Source organism: Syngnathus floridae, chromosome 8 (genome assembly GCF_059516105.1).
Source record: "Syngnathus floridae isolate MCC-2025c chromosome 8, RoL_Sflo_1.0, whole genome shotgun sequence".
NCBI classification, from domain to species: Eukaryota; Metazoa; Chordata; class Actinopteri; order Syngnathiformes; family Syngnathidae; genus Syngnathus; species Syngnathus floridae.
This window is the reverse complement of record NC_142420.1, coordinates 10,961,130-10,979,777: the sequence shown is the minus strand read 5'-3', so window position 1 is coordinate 10,979,777 and position 18,648 is coordinate 10,961,130. Positions and strand designations below refer to the sequence as shown.

General features: G+C 41.8%; 2 protein-coding genes across 7 annotated transcripts; one reads left to right on the top strand and one right to left on the bottom strand.

The window, feature by feature from the left end:
* Window positions 1–1,056: 1,056 nt before the first annotated feature.
* Window positions 1,057–9,002, bottom strand: rbms1b (RNA binding motif, single stranded interacting protein 1b). Of its 3 annotated transcripts, none has more exons than XM_088382113.1 (13): window positions 8,861–9,002; window positions 5,842–6,029; window positions 5,083–5,141; window positions 4,308–4,399; window positions 3,668–3,825; window positions 3,518–3,597; window positions 3,149–3,264; window positions 2,790–2,839; window positions 2,624–2,711; window positions 2,060–2,110; window positions 1,566–1,676; window positions 1,399–1,479; window positions 1,057–1,324 (listed from the first exon to the last, which is right to left on the bottom strand). In XM_088382113.1, the coding sequence occupies exons 2-13, from the start codon at window positions 6,000–6,002 to the stop codon at window positions 1,253–1,255; spliced, it is 1,119 nt and encodes a 372-aa protein (XP_088238239.1). In that variant the 5' UTR covers window positions 6,003–6,029; window positions 8,861–9,002; the 3' UTR covers window positions 1,057–1,252. The 3 variants fall into 3 exon arrangements, with proteins under 3 accessions (XP_088238239.1, XP_088238237.1, XP_088238238.1); XM_088382111.1 differs by having other exon boundaries at window positions 8,733–8,991; XM_088382112.1 differs by lacking the exon at window positions 8,861–9,002 and adding an exon at window positions 8,306–8,591.
* A 4,035-nt stretch (window positions 9,003–13,037) lies between these two features.
* Window positions 13,038–17,852, top strand: tank (TRAF family member-associated NFKB activator). 4 transcript variants are annotated; one of them, XM_088383772.1, is made up of 9 exons: window positions 13,038–13,183; window positions 14,108–14,249; window positions 14,335–14,443; window positions 14,552–14,622; window positions 15,556–15,608; window positions 15,689–15,807; window positions 16,616–17,046; window positions 17,442–17,675; window positions 17,784–17,852. In XM_088383772.1, exons 2-8 carry the CDS (start codon window positions 14,151–14,153, stop codon window positions 17,640–17,642), a joined length of 1,083 nt encoding a protein of 360 aa, XP_088239898.1. In that variant the 5' UTR covers window positions 13,038–13,183; window positions 14,108–14,150; the 3' UTR covers window positions 17,643–17,675; window positions 17,784–17,852. The 4 variants fall into 4 exon arrangements, with proteins under 4 accessions (XP_088239898.1, XP_088239900.1, XP_088239897.1 ...); XM_088383774.1 differs by having other exon boundaries at window positions 17,457–17,852; XM_088383771.1 differs by having other exon boundaries at window positions 17,442–17,852.
* The last annotated feature ends 796 nt before the right edge of the window (window positions 17,853–18,648 follow it).

The window sequence follows — 18,648 nt, the reverse complement described above, 5'->3', positions numbered from 1 at the left end:
AAAAACCCTTTAAAAAAACAAAAAAACAAAAAAAAAACTAAAGCAAACTACACCGTGACCAGCTCCTGAGCTTAGCATTTGGTCTGGGAAGTGGGCTGGACTTGCTAACCCGGTTTAGAACTGAGGAACACAGAAAAACTGAGGTAGATATCTGGTCTGATGGACCACTTGTTGGAATAGCAGAAGGGCACCTTGATCAAGAATGTTATTTTTTAAAAAAACAAAAGAACGCACCACTTGTAGTGCTGTCAGATCAAACCACTTTTTTTTTTACACTATATCCTCATTAACTAATATTGCATTTTTTAGTCTGTGGCACTTGTTGGATTAAAAGCAAACTGAGTGTAATTGTTGAAAGGCACAGTCCATTACTGCAAGCTTAATCGGAGAGTCACCCCCTTTCCGGTAAAAGACAAAGATTCTGTTTCCTCAGTATACAAACTCCTCATCTTTGGTGATAAAACAAAGTGCTGACTGTACGTTTCCGATTAAAAACTGAGGTACAATGCATTTCTCCTGTTAGCGCTCACCAAGTCCAATGTTGAGGCTTTGTTGTGTGTGCACAAATCTAAATCCACGTGTTCCTCTTGGCTTGTTAAATAAAAATGAAAAAGACACACTATCATGTAAATGGCAACCCAAAGTTACCATAAAAAAAAAAATCCTTGCCGGTCCAACTTAACGTCAGCTAGTTTAAACCAAATCCAAAACATGATCTTTCCAAGACCACGTTAAAGTATTGCTTTCAAAATAAATATCACATCAAAATAAACAGGCGTCTGCACATACTAAGTACATCATATTCGCAAAAACACGATGTAGCTCATTTACAAAGCAAAAGCCCTTCGCTTCCATTTTTTTTGTTTTGTTTTTTTTGGGTGTCAATCTAAACAATCACTGTAGTAAAACTGTTAAGGCAAACTGTGTCGTCATCCGATAGCACGGTGGGAGAAAAAGACAAAACGCAAAACACTTGGTTGGCCATGGCAACACTCGCACAGCAAGCAAAAAAAACCCATCAAACTGAAAAAGACAACAAAAAAAAAGATCACCAGGCAGTTTTGTTGTCTTGTATTTGCTGGCAATCTTTGGTAAAAAATAAACCTTTTCTTGTATGAAAATAAAAAAAAAACTTTTTAAAACTGGGGTTTTTGAACTCTTGTAAAAATGGCTTCACGGGATTGCAAAACCAGTGCAAAGCAGTGAAGGATCCGTAGCGTTTTTGTATGATTGCTCTGGCCAATCGTCCGCACTACTTGGCTTGTTGGTAGGCGTACGACGAAGCGCTGCCGGGTGTGTCCACGTGAGGCGCCACTCCGTTTTCCTAAAAGACAGCACCAGCGACATTAACTATTTTGCCCTCAAAAAAGGTTCGCTTTTGGACGGCGATACACTTACTTCTGCGGGAACAGCTGCTGGCTGCATGTGCGTGTACTGAGGGATGTAAGCACCGGGCATGGGAGGGGTGGCGCCCAGGAACTGAACAGCACACAAAATAACATTGTTTGGATTTGAAATAGAATGCCTTTCTGATAATCTTGCACATTATTCGAGTATTGTCTCACCGCTCCTGCATTGCCCAAAGACATATGACTCATTTGCTGTGCCAAGGGAGTCATCAGGGACGTAGGCTGCAATGACAGTGATGGCTCCATAGAGGGCGATATGACTGCACCCTAGAAGCAAACGCAAAGGGAGTGGATGCAGATGTGTCAAAAAATGAGTGAATGGGAAGCTTTAGCTGCTCAAGGGAATGCAATTCGATAGTGTCAACAAACGCTTGTTATTTATTCATGTTTTACGTCATGACCAGAGCGGGGAACGGTCACATGGTGCGGTCAGGTTGCATGCTTGTTGGCTTTTTTTTTTTTTAGAACAAAGCAAAACCTGAGATCTCATTTCATATCCATCTTTAAAATTTGAATCTTAACACACCTGTTATGTCTTTCCTGGCACTTAATAATAATAATAATAATAAATGTACTGTGTGTAGTTTCATTTCTGCTAAAGCCCTAAAGGAAGCATTTTTAGACAAAGAAAAAAAAATCTGTTTGCTCACAGGGTGCTGCATGATGTAGGGCTGATGAGGCATCCACGACGGGTTCTGCACCTGTCACGTCACACAGAAAGAATCAAGTCATTCTTTTCTTGACGAGCCGTGGACAGACGGGAATGTGGTTTTAATGACGTGCAAAAGTTATGACTGGACTGGATCCACTTTTAAAATGTCTACGCATGATCACCACTTCATTGAACGAAATTTGACAGTAGACCACTGCAAATGACCATAATAATCTAATTTGTTAAATTGTGCACATTGCCTGAAAACAGTCGAGCCTCTTGTCCCTCTGCTTATTTGATGTCTTGAGTTAAAATGTACTTAGGAGAGTTAAATAGTATTTAACCAAAGAGCAACGCTTAGCTTAATGCTACCACATAATGTAAATTCCCATAAATAAGCTAACAAAACTAGCAGCAATGTTGTGGGAATTGTAACCCTTTAAGCAACGGATATTTAAACACAAACGGTGCAGCAACACTGGTCAACATAGTGTAGAATACACACCGGCACGTTTTGGCTCTTATGTACAGTAGTTGTATGAAGTGATTCAAGAATCCAAACCTGATATGCTGAAACCGGAGACATGTACGTGGACAAGGGCATGTGGGCAATCATCCTGTTTGAAATGCTGTACGCCGGTGGGAAGAATCTATGCACACAAAATCAGAACCATGTGTCGTCTACATGAAGTGAGCTAGACGCAAACGGGCTCGAAAGTCCAACTTACTCGTTTTGCATTGCGGCTGCGCTAGGATCGTACGTGAGTGTCATACCAGCCTGGAGGGGAAAGAACAAGTTTGGCAAAAAATGCATAATTGTAAGTAAACATTTGTGAGGTTTTCTGAGTTGAGGCCCAATGTTAGCATTAGCTCAGTGGAGTGGATCCAATTTTTGGCCTTTTATGATCTCTGTTGTTATCCACATGACACTCTTGACTCGTGTTTATGAGAGTTAGCTGATGAGAACTACTGTGGTGTCCTGATTTTACATTTTGCACGAGTTGAGACGATCATGCCACTACAGATAAACAGTGCAGAAGTTGTGTGACTTTAAAGCAGCCATATCATGGCTTGATCAAATTTTTACCAGTCTGGCGTTTCCATCTCTGAGCCAACCTCGACCATTGTGCACAAACTTGTTTTGGCTTTGTCGCTTTTTCTGCCCACCGTCGGCAAACTTGCAGAGCAAAGGTTCAGCAGGTGCTGGGTTGAGGACAGAAGATTGGAAAGCAGGCTTCACCAAACAGCAGTCAGACTACACAAGCTTCCAATTTGGAGAGCTGACCCCCCCCCCAACCAGCCATCTGAAAAGAGGCATGACTATTTCTGTCGTATAATCCAATTAAAAAGATTACGCTGGGAGCGGAGCCTCTTGGGCCGAATGTATATGATCCCCGGCTGGAAGGAGCAAACAGTTGGCTGAGCGCCGTATTAGCATCCATAGAATGGTCTTTACCCAGTACACCAGCGGGCATCTTGATGAATTTGCCGTTGAAGTGAGAAATGACGGCGTTGCATTTTTCGGTCGACTCCATCCTGGATTTAGAAAACGTAAGTGAGCCAATATGCACAATTAAGACGGATGATGTAAAAGACATAGTGGCACCTGGCGAAGCCCACTCCTCTGCTGGCTCCACTCGAGTCCCTCAAGATGCGTGTTGATATGACCTGGCCAAAGCGTTTCAGCATGTTCTCCAGCTCCTGCTCGTCCATCGACAGTGGCAGGTTGGAGATATACAAGTTGGTTGGGTCTTGTTCTTGTTGCTGAAGGGCCAAATGGGAGAATTACCACTTGCGCTTATTTCCACTGTCTCTCTTTGCTGAGCTTTCGGCACAAAATGGCCACCGCGAAGTTTGAGTCGCTTGCATGCTCGCATCAGCTCATTTTTCTTCTAATAGTTAGCATCAGCAGAAATGCGAGCGACGACGACAAGACCCTGGGGAGCGGGCTCTCCAAATTAATATTCACAGCGAGGTGATGAGGGGAAAAAAAACCACAAAGCAAGCTAAAGCAAATAAAAAGCAGAACGAACTGGTTGAGAACGCCATAACCGGTTTGGCGAGGCGGAAAGAAGGAGAGGTCACCGTGTGTAGGAGGAGCATCGTGACTGTCTGTAAACTCCATAACAATGAGGAAAAAAATACGTAGGAGCATCATTTTGTTGTCTGCACTATGCATTCCCCCTTCCATTTGTAGAAACCAGTGGAGCAGGCAACGCACGGAAAAAGGTTGATCAGGCAGGTACCTTTGCCATCTGAGCTTGAACTCCACTGCTCTTTAGGGCAGCCACAGCTTTCTGAGCTGCAGTGGGACTATCAAAATCCACAAAGCCATAACCTGAGGAGACAAGTAGGACAAGTAAGGGCAATGTTAGCGTGCAGCGTGTCTTTTCATTCTTGACAAAACAAAAGCCTTGCTTACAAGTAGCCGTTACATTTGCATTAGTCTTTGAATATATGCTTTGAATGTGGAGAAGAAGAGCGTGAAAAAAGCGCTGAGGATGCAGATACCACAGCGATGTTACCGGCTGAGGTCAGCTCTTTGTACAAACAGGGTGAACCCGTAGTCTCTGGCTTCGACTCGAGCTATTTTTAGCCTGCTCAAACTAAATAAAGGTGAATATGTGATTGAAACTGAAAAGGCTCAAGAGTACGCTGTCAATTTGGCTTTTGGGTAACTTGCTTAGTTTTAATCGCTATTATTGTTGGATTGAAATTTTGGCCCAAATTTTAGCCACAATTAGCTTTAAAAAATTCAACTTTGTATTGATTTATCGTGTGTAACGGTACTCGTAGATTGACGAAACTGAAATGGGCAGTCACACTGGATGGGATCAATAACGTGGCACTCAACGGACTCTGCTGCGCCAACAAACCCATTATATATATATATATATATATATATATATATAGTGTATATATATAATATATATTTTTTTTTTTTCAACTATGAACGTTACTCTAAAGCTGCAAGGAACACTGAAGTGCCGTCCTTGTTGGGAGAAACAAGGCCACACACACCTTTGCATGTGTTGGTCGTCTTGTCCAGGATGGCCTTTGTTGAGACGATTTTGCCATAGCTGAGGGAGAAGCAGAAAGACGAGGTATGTTGCCCAAGAGAGCGAGCCAGTTGTACAACATGTAAAGAAAAGAAAAAAGAGGGAGGGAGGGAGCGTTCAGCAACGGTGACATCAACGCATTGGCATGAAACGTTATTACGAGCGAGTGCAGCAGTCGCAGGACGTAAAATAATAAAAATGCGACTCAGAGTGTAGCGAAACCACCCACATTTTCATTTTGATCTATACTTTTATAAATAACCGATCCCATTAAACTGGGTCGCTGCAATTTAGACACCACCAAAAAAAAAGCAGTTAAATTGGCAGCTATCCAGTGTTTATCCAAATTTGGAGGCCTGATTTCAACGCAATGTAAACGAGTGTCAACGGTGAGAAGATATCCAGTCCGTAAAATTCCTCGAGCCTCATCTTCTTTTCCCTTGAGATTAAATGAATACCGTAATCCAAGTTGATACTCACTTCTAAACCGAGCGAATAAAAGAAACAATTAGCCGGAGGTAGATAACTAGGGCACGGTATCGCCTTTCACGTCACGTTTAAGCATTCACGCAAGAGCGTGAGAACTCGCTCTTCAACGCCGTTGATGAATTTTCTGCCGGGTCCTCCGAAAAACCCATCGGCAGCACTACTGTTGTGTACGAACGAGCCGATCAATGGCAGATCAATGGCGGATAACGACGAGAGGAAGTGCGCTACTCACGGCTGACAGAGTTTGACCAGGTCATGGTCCGTCATGGATGGGGACAAGCCTCGGATGTAGAGGTTGGTCTTGCTGAGTTGATCCCAGCCTGCAGTGCTGCTACTGCTGCTGTTGCTGTTGTTGGTGGTGCTGCTGTTGTTACTTGGGCTGGGTGGAGCCATGGGATGAGACAGGAGGCTAACTGGTGACTGGAAAAAAGAAAAAAAAAATACTTGTTTGAATAATTCAGTCATTTGTTAATCAGTGGCAATTTGGTGTCAAATAAAAACTCTTCAGTGTTGAAATAAATTCCAGAGTGACTTTTTCTGGTCTGTAGAGAGCTTTTGCTCCTCCAGGGATTTGTCAGTGATTATCTCTCCCCCCCACCTACAACCAACTTCCTTCTCTTTGGAGGATCTCAAGATGAGAGGAAGTTAATGGAATCTGAAGCATGAAACACCGACATGATCGAGCAACCCGAGTCTGGACTCCCGAACTTCTCTTGTCTTTTATAAACAGTCAAACCAAGTTTGCCTTTTTTGCCTCATGTTGCTGTTGGTGACATTGTCACCTCCCTTCCGTTCGCTAACTATTTCGGAATTAATTGAACGATTCAATGGAGCGGGCCAAAATGCTCTCATGAAAGGATTTCCTGTGAGGGGAAAAAATGAAGCGGAGGTGATTACTCCAGTCAGTCACTGCGATGGTGGGAAATAATGCTACTACTGTTGTCACATGAAGACACTAGGTGATAGTGGTCGTCGCCAAATCAAAACAAAAAGCTATCAGTGAGACCTGCTTTTAATGACCGTCTCATGACGAGTCCACCATCCCTCCCCCTTAGCATAACTGTGGTTAATTTCACAGTTTTGCAAAGTTATTTCAAGAAGTCAGAAGTTACAGACTGGTCAAATAGAACCCAAAAAGACATTTTTTTAAAAAGTCCACGGTCTCAAAGCTATATGTAAACATGGCAACACACCTGTGCAAAGTGTTACACTCCAAAACAGCGCAAAGATAAATTATTTTTTTCTACAAACTAGGTCAAATAAGACCATTTCCTGTGGCACCCCTACTATATTCTACTGAAATGTAGAAACTCATTAATTACACTATATAGTAATGAAAGTGGAAAAAATGCAAAGGCTGGGCTAAATGCAGCAGTTGCAATAATAACATTAAAAAAAGCACTAAAGTTTATTCTCCGGGCCTTCTTTCTAAACAAATGTTGCCGAACGTCCAAAGGAAGGCACCAAAACATGCAGAGTTGATATTTCTTTTGAATTGCTTAAAAACAAATACCTAATGCTAATTGCTGGAGAGAAAAAAAAACACGCACATCCAGAATAAATCCTTTGTTTGCTGAGTTTTGTGGGGTTACAAGATTACAGCGATACAATGCGTCTCATGTGATGGTTCAAATTCATTTTTTTTTTTTTTTTCTGTGCAAACTACAGCTTTGGATATTCCACCCAAACAATGCTTGACTTTTAATTAAGTAGTAATAAGTCAATAATAACAAGTTTAAAAGTAAATAAGGTAACAAACCCTATGGAGTATGTAAATTGCATCATATGTGCAATGTTATCGGAAAACACAAACTAGCATTTAAAGCGTTTGTATAATCTACAGTATAGCAATAGAATAGCCAACAGCTAGTAGAGTTGACTTCAGTTCAGCGTGAAACTGAAAATGTCCTTCTCCTGCGAGATGGAGGGTCAGTTTTTGGGTTTCATTCACCGATCAATTCACTCGACTAGAGGGACTGTGAGGAGAATGGGGAGCGGACGACATCTTATCAGTCAGCAACAGACCAGCTGAGCCTGTCATACTGTATAATACGCAAGGCTTCCAGTAACAGGCCTCGCCCATTCAGCTCCTGCCACAGGATAACAGCGCGAACATGAGCAAATATGCTTTTTTTTTTTTTCCCTCTCCAGAAGCCTTCTTTTGGCTCGGCGACATTCAGAGAAATCAAATCAATACATGCAACTACGCATCAACGCTCTATTCATCATCTTGCAGGGATTTCCCCCCTCCTCCTCAAATCCAGTCCAAACAGAGATTATTGAATTTATTTTGAAGGGCTTCTTGCTGGAAAAGTTTAATTTTCCTCTAGTGCCGTTTGGTTTTGCTTAGGAGAAACATAAGGCAAGTCCAAGTTTTTGTTTTTTTTGTTTTTCTATCCATGATACAGGCAGCCGGTATTCACGGTATTCCTAAGAGACCTCTGAATCACACACAGACGCCTTAACACCACACTTTTTTCCCCTTCCAAAATAGCATAAGAATCCTTATCATTCTTTCCTTTTTACATTGCAAATGAATCTTTCACCGGACCCTGAACGCAACACTCTAGTTTCACACGAATAAACATCGACTTGATGGGAGAGTTTGCTTGGTTTCGCGTTTATTAAAGCAGTAAATACTAGACGGGCGGGTTAGTAATAGTAAGGGTGGAAAAGCTCGAAAGCGTGCTAGTTACCTGTTTGCGAAACTGAGTCCTTAGTGGGTTTCCAGTATTAGAAAAAATCATCCTCAGTCTGATCAAAGGGAGAGTTGCCTTTTACTTGAATAACTAAGTCCTTCGTCTCGAATAACTAAATCCCGCTCACTCGGCTGACGACGCGCATAAAAATGGTATTGTGAGCATATCTGTGGTCACGCAGCCTCGATATCGTCGATGCTCCGGCAACAGACGCCCCCGTCCCAACTTCGAGCGCGGCTCTGCCTCGTATGTTTGACGGGCTTCATGACTCGCAATCAGCGGGAAGCTGGAGTGAGGCTAAAATGTTGGACCAAACCATTTCGCCGGTCGCGTAGGGGTGGTCAAGTCCCAATGTTCTTTAATAAAGAATGTTATGGACACGTTTCGAAGTTAGCCGGCTTGTTCAGCCAAATCAAATACAAACCTTAATATTTGGCGTTGAATATCGTCGCGTTTTAAGTAGTTTGTTATGATCTGCTTTACTAAGAAGACTCCATTCCGCGTGGCATCCACCTATGTTGTTGTTTGGAGTGTTACATGATGCATACATACTTAACATTCCACGGTGTGGCTTGTCCTCATGGTTCTGTTTGCCTCGCACCATTTGAATAACTCGTACTATTCAACAAAGGAGAAAAAAAACATGGACATTTATTAATAGTGACGACTGGGATTACCCACTGCTCGAGGTATTCTAATTTGGTCACACATAGAGCCGATGACGGAGCATTACGACGCTGATGGTCATGGTGAATGACAACAAGCAGTGACGTCGTCCTTTTCCGTGCTTTTGAATAAGATTAGGTCAAAAATGCACACCGTCACAATCGTCAACGTTACAAATTCATCGCGGAAATATGACACATTGCTGACATGCTCTTATCCGTGTCACCGTTTGTTTATGTCACCCAAGAGTAAACAATTAATTATATAATACCGCCTATGTAATAAAACGTGAACAGATTTGTTGACTGAATTTTAAAATGAATTGTATTTGAATCAAATAAGTCCCTGATCAACAAAATGCCCTGTCTTTTTATAACTAAATGTATCCACACTTCCCCATTGAACCGCCATTAATACGAGATAACCCCCCCCAAAAAAAACATTTAAAAAAATTAATAAAGAAATATAACACTGTATTGTATATAAAAATAATGTAAATAAATAAATGAGTTTAGTCATGTGTGTTAATTACTCTCTGACTGTAGTATTTGTGTAACAGAAAACCAAAACAAAAAATCAGAATTTTGGGCACTCGTATGTAAAGATAACATTGTACCATTGTGTGATTTATGATGGCTCCTTTTTAAATGAACCTAAAGGTCACCAGTAGAGCATATAGATGTGTTTAGCAGGCCAACAAAAGTCACTAAGGGTCAGCGTGGGAGAAAAGAGGGAAAGGTCTGAGTCGGCACTATCCTTTGTGCGAGGGGGCAGGGAAGAGCTAATTAGGAAATGTTCTTTAAGCCTTAATTCCACCCGGAACGTGTGACTCGTATTGCAACTTACAATCTGTGATCCAATAAAAGAGCTTAAAAAGGAATAAAGGTAACCACAAGTGGTCAGGCGTGGAAAATTTTATCTGACGATGAGTAAAGCAGACTAGCTTATGAACAAGTCCATAAACGCTCACCTGAATAGACGGCATGGTGTGAAACTCAACAGTCCTGCTCCTTTAGTTCGGGTCACGAGCTCCTTGCTCGAAAAAACTGCGAGTCAAAATATCACAGCTTTTTTTCACACCTAAGGCCTTCTACAGAAATCTCTTCCACATCTTGAAAGTTTAGCCCAGCAAACCAAATAGGAAGCTATTTCATGACGACAAGAACTTGATGCAATTGTGTGCTGTATCGCCCGGCTCACCCTTATGGCGTAAGAGACGATTGTTGGAAATGCAGAGATTGCAACATCAATCAAATTCGTAGTATCACAAACCCATTTTCACTTTGATGCTCGCCGGGGATTTCCGAGGGAAATAATTGTGGGTTCTTTTCAGGACTCGCTGCATCTCATGCCATTCCCGATCTTGTGCTTTGACAAACAAAAAACTCAGTAATATTTCAACCAACTTTCCGTGTTGGTCTTTGACTTCATTTTTGCGTTTTGACATATTTTGGAATTGACATCATGTCACGGTGCGGCATTTCACCTCCATTTTCTGAATCCCGCCCAGTGAATGAGAGGAAATACTTGACATCGGCAGGAAAGGTTTCACTTTGGCGCTCTGCCCTCATTGCATTCATTTCAAATGTCCCAAGAATGAGAGTCATTGTGTTCTTTTGGGCCTCACTGACATAAAGAGTAGCACCAATTGCTCTCATTGTGCCGGGAAACATTTTCAAGTTATCAACTGTTAACCGTTATGCTTGTATTTATTTTTGCTGGCTGAGTTGACCTCGATTAAGGCGACGCTTGGTCACGGTTTCATTGTGTGAGGCAAGTTGGACCATTTTATGTGGGATATTTTTTCCCCCAAACAATTTTGGATGGTTTGTAGATTTATGAGCCATGGGGAATTTGGATTTAGATGTTAGAGTTTGACTCGAAGGCAGTAAAATATTGATAAATACTTGTATTTGTGTGTGTTGACTCTTTATTCACCATGAGTAACTTTTGACTTTTAGATGCTTGAGAGAAGTCGAGCGCAAATGAAACTGTAGCGCCATTGTTTGTAATTGGCTGCAAGACTGCATGGTTTGTTTCATGTTGAAATGGAAAATGACCAGCCAGTACTGATTTGAAAACAAAATAATAATAATTGCTCAAAACAAATGAGTGAAGCAGACTACAAGTCTCTTGTGTAAATGGAGACTGCTACAGGCCATTGACTGGACTTTCCTCATATCCTCAAATGCTCTTTCATTTCTTCACTTTGGTTCATTGTCAAATTTTCACTCAAGTTGAATGACTTGTTTTATTTGGTATGACGTACAGGACAATCAATCTTATGTCACATGTGTCATCTGACGCTTACCTTCATCAACTGAGCCTTCACTGAAGTGATGACTTCATTCTGAAAACAGCCACATCCCATTTTGAAGAGGGTGTGCACACTTATGCAACAAACATCTTTTCAGTTCAGCTCGACTGATTTGAATGACAAATCATGGACGACCCTGAACGCCTCAAGTCTTTGAATAGCTGGAAGCCCCCAGGCTGCTTTACTTCTGCGTGGAAGTCTGCATGGCCCGTTGCTCTACTCTTAAGGACATCCTGTTTGCTTACATTCCTGGAAGTGCAAGAAAGGCATTGCAACATTAAAAGTAAAGACAACACCATGGTTTTTTTTTTTGCTGTCGCTTGACAAAACTGTTGTATTGAAGAGAATCGTTTATTTCTTGTAAATGTTGCGGTTAAATGACCTCCTGCCAAATTCTCTCTCAAGCTGTTAATCGGGGAACCTGAAATTTGATACTGCTCACATTCCTTCCCCCGCCCCCATCCCCACCCTCCACCCTTCCGACATGCCGGAGAACCAACCGAGTTCTTATAGCTTTGCCCTCCGTCCGATCTCGCGTTTCTGCAGACCTACACCACACTATTTGTTTTCCTTGGAGGAAGCATGAATGAAGCACATGCTGTCACGAGATTTATTGCGGAGGTCCAGTCAGACGTCCATTTAAAAAAAAAAAATATATATATATATATATCCAGTGGCTGGCTTAGTGCAGCTACCTCAGATGATCCCCGTACGTCGCCTGCAAATAATGCAGTGGTGCCTTGAGATTCGAGTTCACTTTGTAAACTTGGATCTCAAATCATCTTAAATGATCTATAAATAATTTCAATGAGCATTGCGCTGCTCCTTTTGGTGTGTTCGTCTGGGCCAGTCTATTTCCGGGCCATTCTGGCCATCATAGCCGCCAATTTAAAAAAAAAATGGACAAATGACGACTCGTGTTTTGAATAACTTGTATTCAAATATCAAGGCATCATTGCACCACGCTTAAATTTTTCTGCTTAAATCTGCTGCCCAATCCTTAAAATGACCCAATAGTGATGTACATAGTCCACACAGCTTCTCGCTGCCATCTGCTGGTTGTTCCAAGTACCGCTACTGTAATAGACAACTATTTCTATTTCAATTGAATTATCATGATAGGAAGTAGCTAAATAATTCGACATCACATGAACTCTTTCCTCATTAAAACGTTGATGTGTCTTGATTTCTAAGTGACAGAAACAAACAGTGCTGCTCGTGACAATGTGATATTATACTAGAGTGCAAACTCACTACACAGGTTTGCCCTCATTTGTTGAACTAGCATGGCAACGCTGTCCAATTTGTGTGTAAAAATGTAATTCAATACGGGACGACTCGTAAATTGCTCTGCTAATTTGCTGAATTGATTGACTGTCGCGTGAGAGCAAAGAGCATTGTTTAACATTGATTTTAAGATGATGCCAAGAATATTATAAATATATATTTGGGTAGTATATTGTGAAAACAAGTTTGAGTTCCTGTAAACGTGCATTTTCCCACGCTGTGCAGCAGGAAATTAACGCAAAGCTAAAAGAACAAGTTGCGCTTTGCCGAGGTCTTCTGTATTTACGGTGGCGTGTGTGTGTGTGTGGGGGGGGGGGGGGGGGGGGGGGTCGGTTTCACACTGCAGACATGTGGGCGGGACCACACCGTCATACCGCGCGCCCATTGGCTGACAGCAACCAAAGGCGGAAGTGCACGGAGCAGCGGGGATTCCCCGAGGGAAGTTCCCAACTCCGCTAAGTAGGCTATGTAAAAACACACACTTTGCCATATCCTCAGCCCCACTTCCTAACTCTGTGTGCGTGTGTGTGTTTATATATGTGTGTGTGCGTGCGAAGAAGAAGATGTTGAGCTCACATTAAAATCGACTTTACTCCCTAATAAAGGTAAGCGGACGCTCAGTGGCGTTAGCGATGTGACGTAAGACGCGCGCAAATTGATCGTTGGCTATTTTGAATGACTGAAATACGGACGAGTTACGTCTACGCATGTGTAAGATTCAGTTCGTACAGTTCGCCAGGCTCGTTCTTTTTTTCTTATTCGTATTGGGATTGGAAGTTGGTTTGTTTTACTGTCTTAGTTGCTATCGGATCTTTGAATGAGTCCAGTTAGAGGAAGTCTACTTGCAGGAATTGCTTTGCTACGGTCTACATGTTTACAACATTTCACAATCAAAGGATTTCCTTCAATGTAAATGATTTAACCGACTTGCAGAAGGTATTTGTAACTTTTAAATAAAGTTGTGATTCAAATATTTGAAAGTCCAGCAGTGTGTTTAAAAATGATCTCGGGCTAATTTTTGGGCTTGTCAAATAGACGGACATATTAGGTGTAAAACTGTTAGCAAAATATTATTTGATTTTCGTCACATTGGCTTCTATAAGTAGAATTTTTCTTTTTCCCCATCTATTATCAGTCCACATATTGTGATGAATCAAATCATTTTTTAATGTGAAAGCCTCAACAGATAAGGTTGCATGAAAAGCTATATATATATATTAAAAGCTTTTCATGCAACCTTATCTGGTCTTATATATGTATATATATATATATATATATGGTCTTATATATATATATATATATATATATATATATATATATATGTATGTTGCTGTTTCCGGCATGTGTGATGCTTCACTGGAAATGCCAGTTGCCTTTGTCTAAATCACTTTTTTGTAAATTGTGCATGTGATGGATAATAAACGTGTCAAAGTTTTTATTAGCCATGACATGCCTCACTTTATTGCATACCAAACTTGTAGTGTACTTTTTGCATGTCCCAAAATAATAAAACTGACTTGCATTGACAGGTCCCATAGCTGCTTTGTCAGTGATGATTGTGGCGCACACGGCATGGAGAGGAACATTGGAGACCAGCTCAACAAAGCTTTCGAAGCTTATCGCCAGGTCTCAATTGAAAAGGACAATGCCAAAAAGGAGCTGCAGAAAATGGTAAGGGCGCATGGCAATACATCAGATTTCTCACCGCTATTTTGACGTCCAAATCCAACGGCTATGCCAAAATGTATGTTTACAGTCGGACTATTATCAGCAATACACGCAAAAACTGCAAAGACAGATAGAAGACCAGCAGCAGCTGATTGCGCAACTGAAAGCTCAGCTGTCCACATCGAAGAAACCGTCAGGTGAGTGATCTGACCCGAATTTCTGATCCATTTCATATTTCCATGGATGCTTTTGAATTCTGCCTTGCCGCTGCATGCTGTTAATTTGCACTCTTTTGGATTTCTAAGGGGATCTGAAATGCCAGTCGTGCAACCATCTGGTTGATGAGGCCAGCGCACACGGACAAACACAGCATCCGGTATGTTTGCTTCTGCTGGCTTTTGTGCAAACTCAGCACTTTCTTCCATTTTTTTAGTCTGATTCATTTGTACGCAAATCATCACGCTATCACATGTACATTGCTTGTATTTGTTTGCCAGCGAGTGGCAGCCTGACTTTACGTGAGAGTGGACCGGTCGCTAGGCAATCACTAGATTTGTGTAGACAAACAATCGTTCACACCTCAGGACGATTTGGAGCCTTCAATGAATGACACACTCGTTGGAATGTTTGCAATGTGGGAGGAAGCCAGCGAAAAGACACACAAGCACGAGGCGAACGTGCAAACTCTTAACAGGAAGGAGGGAAGCCAGATTCAAACTGAGAACTTTCAATTTTGAGAAAGCACCTGCTGTCTTTTTTTGACCCTAGTCGTAGTTCGGGTTTTGTTGCCAGGCTTGTGGTCGTACAAATGTCGTTGTCGTGAGGTGGAAGCTTGCAAGTGAAATGCAGCCGCTGGAAAATCAGACTCGAATCGTGAAGGGACTTGTCAGAGATTTCAGGTGGCTGCGTGATGCTTTCAGGGGACTTCAGGCCTTTTGAGTGTTGCTTAGCAGTGACACATCAAAATGATTTCTGCAACAATCATGACAATAATAAAAAAAAAAAACCTTGTAGTTGAATTCAAAATGATACGCTTCCAAGTACATTGGTTGAGTTCTGCAGTATTCTTCTTTTTTTTCCAGTTTGCATTACTATTATTATTTTTTTTTTTTACCATGCAGTTATTTTCATTTGACGTAATTGGTTGAAACTTGGTTAAAAACAAGCGCCAAACCGAAGTACCCTTTCTCACCACGAGATGATGATAGAGGACAACGTTACTGCAAGTTTGACTTGACATTCTCCTAAAAGCGTGCGCAAATGTAGATTCACTTGGATATTTTGAATTGGACGATATATTTTTTTTCAGGAGACTATAAGCCCCGTTGCTCCTCTGAAGACTGTCTTAAACAGTGTTGACTAGTAAGTGAAACAAACACACACACACACACTCAAACTCTCAAGACAAGACACAAGTTCTCATTTGTACATTTGTCTGTCAGTCAGGACATGCTGGATGCACTGGAAGCCATTCACGGGACCTTTCGGCAGATTCGCTCGCTCTCCCGAAAGCAAAAAGATCACCTAAAGAGATTTCGTGGAGGAATAGACACTGCAAATGGTACTTGTCCTATATGGAGGGGAAATTCTTGCATAATTCCAACTTGGCCGCTGATCTTAAATCTGATTTTCCAAAAATAAAAGCATAAAATAATAGAAGGAAACACATCACAAAAAGAGAGTGTACTTCTCGTCTCGCCTGTCAAATCTTGGGCAAATCTGCACACGTCCAGAGAGGTGCGAATTTAGTAATATGTTAGTCGTTGCGGTTGGTATTCACCGGTGAACAATTGCACCTGTACGGAGATGTCAAGGTTTCAAATTAGTTTATCCTGTTAAGCTCGATGAGAATTTTTTTTAGAATTTTCACTGGCATTCTAACTAAAATGTGACACACACACTGTTTTTATTTCCTTTATAAATTTTGCATGGCTGGAGGATGAAAACAAAAAATGGCCGACAAAAAAACGGCACTCTTAATTTGTTTCATAAACTTTTTTTGCATAACGCAATCACTGAAATCAATTTTTTTCATGTGTGTCATTTCAAAATGAACTAAATGAAAACATTGTTTGGCAGAAGAAATGGAAAAAGTATTTTTTTATTTATGTATTTATTTATATTCATTTATTTAATTTCCTCACAAATATATATTTATTTTTCATTTATTTATTTATTTTCCTCACAAACACATTCTGCTTTCTCTTATTTGACGCTGTTCAAGTATATTCTAACGTATTTCATTCGTCGTGAATGTTATTCCTCACCCCAAAACATTTTTTACACTGTTGGTTGATTTTTGAGCAAGAATTGGCTCTGTTCACTAGAGTTAAAAAAACAACAACAAATGTTTCTGTGTCCTCTGACAGATCAGCAGTTCTCCATGCCCATCCAGTGCACCGACCGCGCAGCAGAAGCCGAAGAGCCCCTCTTCTTGGCCTCGAGGTCAACGACGGACATTCCTCTGGTGCCCGCGTCGCTGGCGTCACGCGGCGCCAGCCCCGACAACCGGGACTTTGTAGACTCACTCACCAAGTTCAGTGTCAAGTTCCCGCCTCCCGTGGACAGCGAATACGACTTCCTGAACAGCGCTCCTGAGAGGCCCATCGCTCTGACCATGCCGGCCAGGCGGCCTCTCTGCAGCATCCTTTCAGCGGGCGACGAGGAAGCGGGCGAGGAGGGGGAACGAGAGGAGGAGCAGGAGCCCTCGGAGCCGCCGGTGCCTTTTGTCATCCCGACGTTCCCCTCCCACACGACGTCCTCCTCGCTCTCACAAGAGGACGTTCGCGGCCCCCAACAGGTGAGAAGCAGGTCTGAGAAAAAGTAGTAGCAAATTATCTGTTTCGGCTCACTCTTTGCTAATGGAGGAGCGAAAAGTGTGCCAAAGTCCAAAATAAGCGTCACGTGTAAACCTGAAACACATTATGGGATAATGAGTGCTAATCCCTTGTTTTTCTGTTGAAAGCCGCCGCTTGCGTCTGCTAGCATATTTGCCGGAAGGTGTGAGCCAGATGGAAATGGCGCGGCGCTCGGTGTCACAATCTGATGAAATGTGCCCCATGATTACTACGCGTACCTTTTTAATTGCCACGCCGATTCGTAGCCGACATAACAGTCAATCAATTTTGACCTCCGCTGACCTTTTACCATTTTGGCTATGACAAACCTTTTTTTTCCCCTGTGATTAAAATAAAGCTTTCTTGGCCTCAGTCTCTGTGGAGCCCCGAGCTGTGCGAGGCGGCCGACATGGCGGCGCAGATGGTGAGCGGAATCCCGGATAAATGCGCTTTCTGCCACGCTGTGGTTCCTCAGGAGCAAATGAATGGCCACCTTTACTCGCACTTCTCCAAACGCGCCGCTGACTTTGTGGCGCCCCAACCCAGAGACTTCATGTAAGAAGCGTGGCCCAGTGCGGCCCGCCGCCGCAAAGTACGTTCACTGTACAGGACATTGCAATCAGACTTGAAGCCATTTTATTTAATATTGAAGAATTGAATGGTACAGCCGCCCCGCCCCAATACTTGTTTTTTCTAATAGGCCTGCAGCTGGGATTTTATGATGATGCATCATGAGGAAATAAAGCCAACCATCATTTTTTATATTAAAGTAGTTGTTATAATTTTTAGAAAAATATTTAAAACACATTTAATACAATTTTGAGTAAATTCGAAATACAATTCTGTGGAATGTGTCAAAGCGATGAGTTCAGTTTTCTGCCAAACGAACCGCCGTAACGTCGCGCTCCATATTTCCTAATTGAACCACATTTGACCCAATCAATCAGACTTTGTTCAATAATCGTGGAAAGATTCTCCACCCACAAACCTGTTGTTGAGAAATTAGCACAGTAATGGCAAGCAGCTGTCGGTCGACCGCTGTGCTGTTTTTCTGAAATGTTTCCAAGTGTGCCGCTATTTAAGAAATTTATGTGCCATATGTTCATTAGACACGGGAATCGGAATTTGAGACTTAACGACGCACAACAATCGGGAACAAACGCGCCGATCAATTACCTCAATTAGGTCCTCATTTGCCCCCACCTTTTTTTTTTATTCGAACACAAGTTTGAAAAGGTAATTCTAAACACAGCCATGTTCCAGTTCTAAGGGTGTGCACACTTTTGCTACCACATGATCTCATTGTTAATTTTTGTTTCCCCTTTCAAAAAATTTAAAAACAAAATTCATTTGTGTTGTACAAGTTATAAATCATTAATCGTAGAAAAAAAGTTGGTCTCATTTGAACCGGGGTGTGTAGACTTCCTCTATCCGCTGTAAACTGATATTTAATTCCGCAGGAGCTTTAATTGTGTTTCATAAATAGCCCTGGAAACACAGAGCGTTTTTTTTTCTTCTCCATTTTCTTTGCCAAACTTTTATTAGTGCATCTTTAATGACACGCC